This window comes from Micromys minutus (genome assembly GCF_963924665.1).
Source record: "Micromys minutus genome assembly, chromosome: 18".
Lineage (NCBI taxonomy): Eukaryota > Metazoa > Chordata > Mammalia > Rodentia > Muridae > Micromys > Micromys minutus.
In genome coordinates this window covers 24176806-24180028 of record NC_137953.1, presented here as the reverse complement: position 1 = coordinate 24180028, position 3223 = coordinate 24176806, and the positions used below count along the sequence as shown (strand labels likewise).

General features: G+C 35.4%; 1 protein-coding gene across 1 annotated transcript; it reads left to right on the top strand.

Annotated features, from left to right (window-relative positions):
* Positions 1-301: 301 nt before the first annotated feature.
* Positions 302-1222, top strand: LOC308432574 (putative vomeronasal receptor-like protein 4; the record flags this gene model as incomplete). The annotated part of the gene is made up of 1 exon (XM_080932366.1): positions 302-1222. One exon carries the CDS (start codon positions 302-304, stop codon positions 1220-1222), a length of 921 nt encoding a protein of 306 aa, XP_080788492.1.
* Between the last annotated feature and the right edge of the window lie 2001 nt (positions 1223-3223).

Genomic DNA, 3223 nt, shown 5'->3' with positions numbered 1-3223 from the left:
TTAGACTCATTTGCATGAGACAATGTTCTTTCTGTATAGATATGAATATAAAGACACTTATTATCTTTAATATTTTATTATCAGGAGATTTATGAATGGCATATAAAAGTGGAGACAATGACGTACAGTCTGAAGCATCAGTTGGAGAGATAGATTAATGAAAAATTAGTAGAGAATATAGAATAATTATATAGACATGCTATCCAGTGAAACACAAGTTTCTCGTATTCTCTGTTTTTTTTTTTTCAGATATTTAATATACACTTCTACTGAGCACTTACGATAAGTATATTCTGCATTTATGTTCTCATTAGAGAATGCCTTTTATTTCCAAGATATACTTGGAATCCTAGCCAATATGTTTCTTCTTCTTTTCTATATTTTCTTAATCCTTAGTCACAGAACTAAACCTATTGACCTGATCTCCTGTCAATTGACATTTGTTCATATAATGATGTTCCTCAGTGGAGTAAATATTGGGCTTAGAGACATATTTCAGTCACTAAACATTGAAAATGACATCAGATGTAAGACAACTTTTTACATAAACAGAGTGATGAGAGGCCTCTCTATCAGCATCACCTGCCTCCTGAGTGTGTTTCAGGCTGTCACTATCAGTCCCAGTAACTCTTTGTTGGCAAAATTTAAAACAAAACTTAAAACATACTTGGTAAATGCTTCATTTTATATTTGGTTTTTCAATTTGTCTGTTAGTAGTTACCTGTTGTTGTATGTTGGTAGTTTTACCAATGTGAGTGAGACCAATCAGATGAAGATCACTAAAACCTGCTCAGTATTCCCCAGGAACTACATTGTTAGGGTATTAATTTTTACACAGATAACATCCAGAGATGTTTTTCCTGTAGCAGTCATGCTGACTGTAAGTTCTTACATGGTAAATATCCTTCACAAACATCAGAAGCAATATAAGCATCTGCATAGCGTAAAACACCTTAGATCATCTCCTGAGAAAAAGGCCACCCAGACCATCTTGCTGCTGTTAATTTTCTTTGTGGTAATGTACTGGGTGGACTTCATAATTTCATTCACCTCACTTCTCTTATGGATGTATGACAAAGTCGTCCTGACCGTTCAGACATGTGTTATATATGCCTATCCCATAATTACTCCTTTGGTAAATATCAAGTCAGATAAAAGAATAATCAATGTTCTGAAAACAACACACCCTGAGATTTTATCTCACACCAGTCAGAATAACTAAGATCAAAGATTCAGGTGACAGCAAATGCTGGTGAGGATCTAGAGAAAGAGCAATGCTCCTCTATTGTTGGTGAAATTGCAAGGTGGTACAACCACTCTGGAAATCAGTCTGGTGGTTTTTCAGGTAATTCCACATAGTGCTACCTGAGAACCCAGCACTACCACTACTGAGCATATAGCTAAAAGATGTTCCAACATATAACAAGGATACATGCTCCACTATTTTCATAGCAGCCTCATTTATAATATCCAGAAACTGATAAGAACCCAGATGCCCTTTACTTAGAGGAATGAATACAGAAAACATGGTACATTTCATACTCTTATTAAAAACAATGACTCCATGAAATACTTATCTAAATGTATGGTATTAGAAAATATCATTCTGAGTGAGGTAATCCTGCCAGAAAAGAACACACTTGGCATGAACTCACCGATAAGAGGATATTAGCCCAAAAACTCAGAATTTCCAAGAGACAATTCACAGACCACATGAAGTTCAAGAATAAGGGCAACCAAAGCAAGGATGCTTCAGTCCTTCTTAGAAGGGAGAGAATACTCTAAGGGGGAAATATGGAGACAGTGTAAATGAGAGACTGAAGGAAAGGGCATCCTTAGATTGCCCTATTTGGTGATTCATCCCATATACAACCACCAAACTCAGATACTATTGCAGGTGCTGACAGAGCCTAATATAGCTGTCTCCTGAAAGGTTCTGCCAAAGTCTCACAAAAACAAGAGGCAGATGCTCCTAGCCAACCACTAGACTGAGCACAGGGTTTCCAATGGAGGAGAGAAAGAAAGGACTGAAAGAACTGAAAAGTTTTGCAGCCCATGGGAAGAACAACAATATCAATCAAGCAGATCCCACAACCCAAGATCTCAGGGTGTAAACCACCAACCAGACTACAACTGGAGAGACTCAAGGCTCCAGCTGCATCTTTGGCAGAGAATGGCCTTGGTAAACATCAAAGGGTTCTGGTTTGATGGCCCTGTAAAGAAAAATTCCAGAGTGGGGATGTGGGATGAGTGGTTGGTTGGTGTAGCATTCTTATATAAGCAGGGGGAGGGAGGATGGGATGGGGGTTTTAGAGGTTGAATTGGGAAAGGGAATAATTTGAAACAAAAGTAAATAAACTATCCAATAGAAAATTTGCAGTTAAAGTCCCACTAGATTTAAAAATAAATGTTTATTTCCCTTCTTTTAAAAATGTTCCACTTATTTTTATTTATATTTATAAGTCTTTTCTGAGCATGTGTGAATGATTGCATTTCTGATACTCGCAGTAGTCAGAAGAGCTTTTGGGGTCCCCTGGAACTTCAGTTTCAGATGACTGTAGGTACCAATCTCATGCAGGCCTAGCAAATGTGTTTTTTTTTAAAAATTAAAGACTCTTCTCAAACTTAATTATTCAAGTAGCAAATTGATATTCTTCAAATGATACAAACAAAGTTTCTGGTATTACATTGTTGTATTCTTTTGATGTTACTGATGCTAAGCACTAAAAACTTTTTTAAATTAATGTAAAATTTTACTTATTTTTTTTACAATTTAATTTTAAAAGGGACACGTACAGATTTTGAAAAGCATTTTTTCATAAAATTATATGAATATATTTTTGTCAGTACTTGATTTTTTTAAAGGTTTGATAGTATTCATTATAATCTTACTACTTATCATAAGCATAAAGTACATGTAAAACAAAACATAACATTGAAATAGTCAAAGTTTTTTGGTGTGTATAGATTAAACTTAATGATTTTTAGATACCAAAAATTACCACAAGGCTATCTTCTTAGCTCTTGAGTAATTAATGATTTAAGGTCTAGGTGTACCACACTCTGAGAGGGTGCTATACACTTGTTGTTGTATATTTTTCTAAGAAGGAGTGAGGCTTCCACTTTTGGGCCTTTATATTTTTGAGCTTCATATGATCTGTGAGTTGTTTTTGGGTATTCAGGGCTTTCTGGAGCAAGAATCAAATTATCAGTGACTGCATAT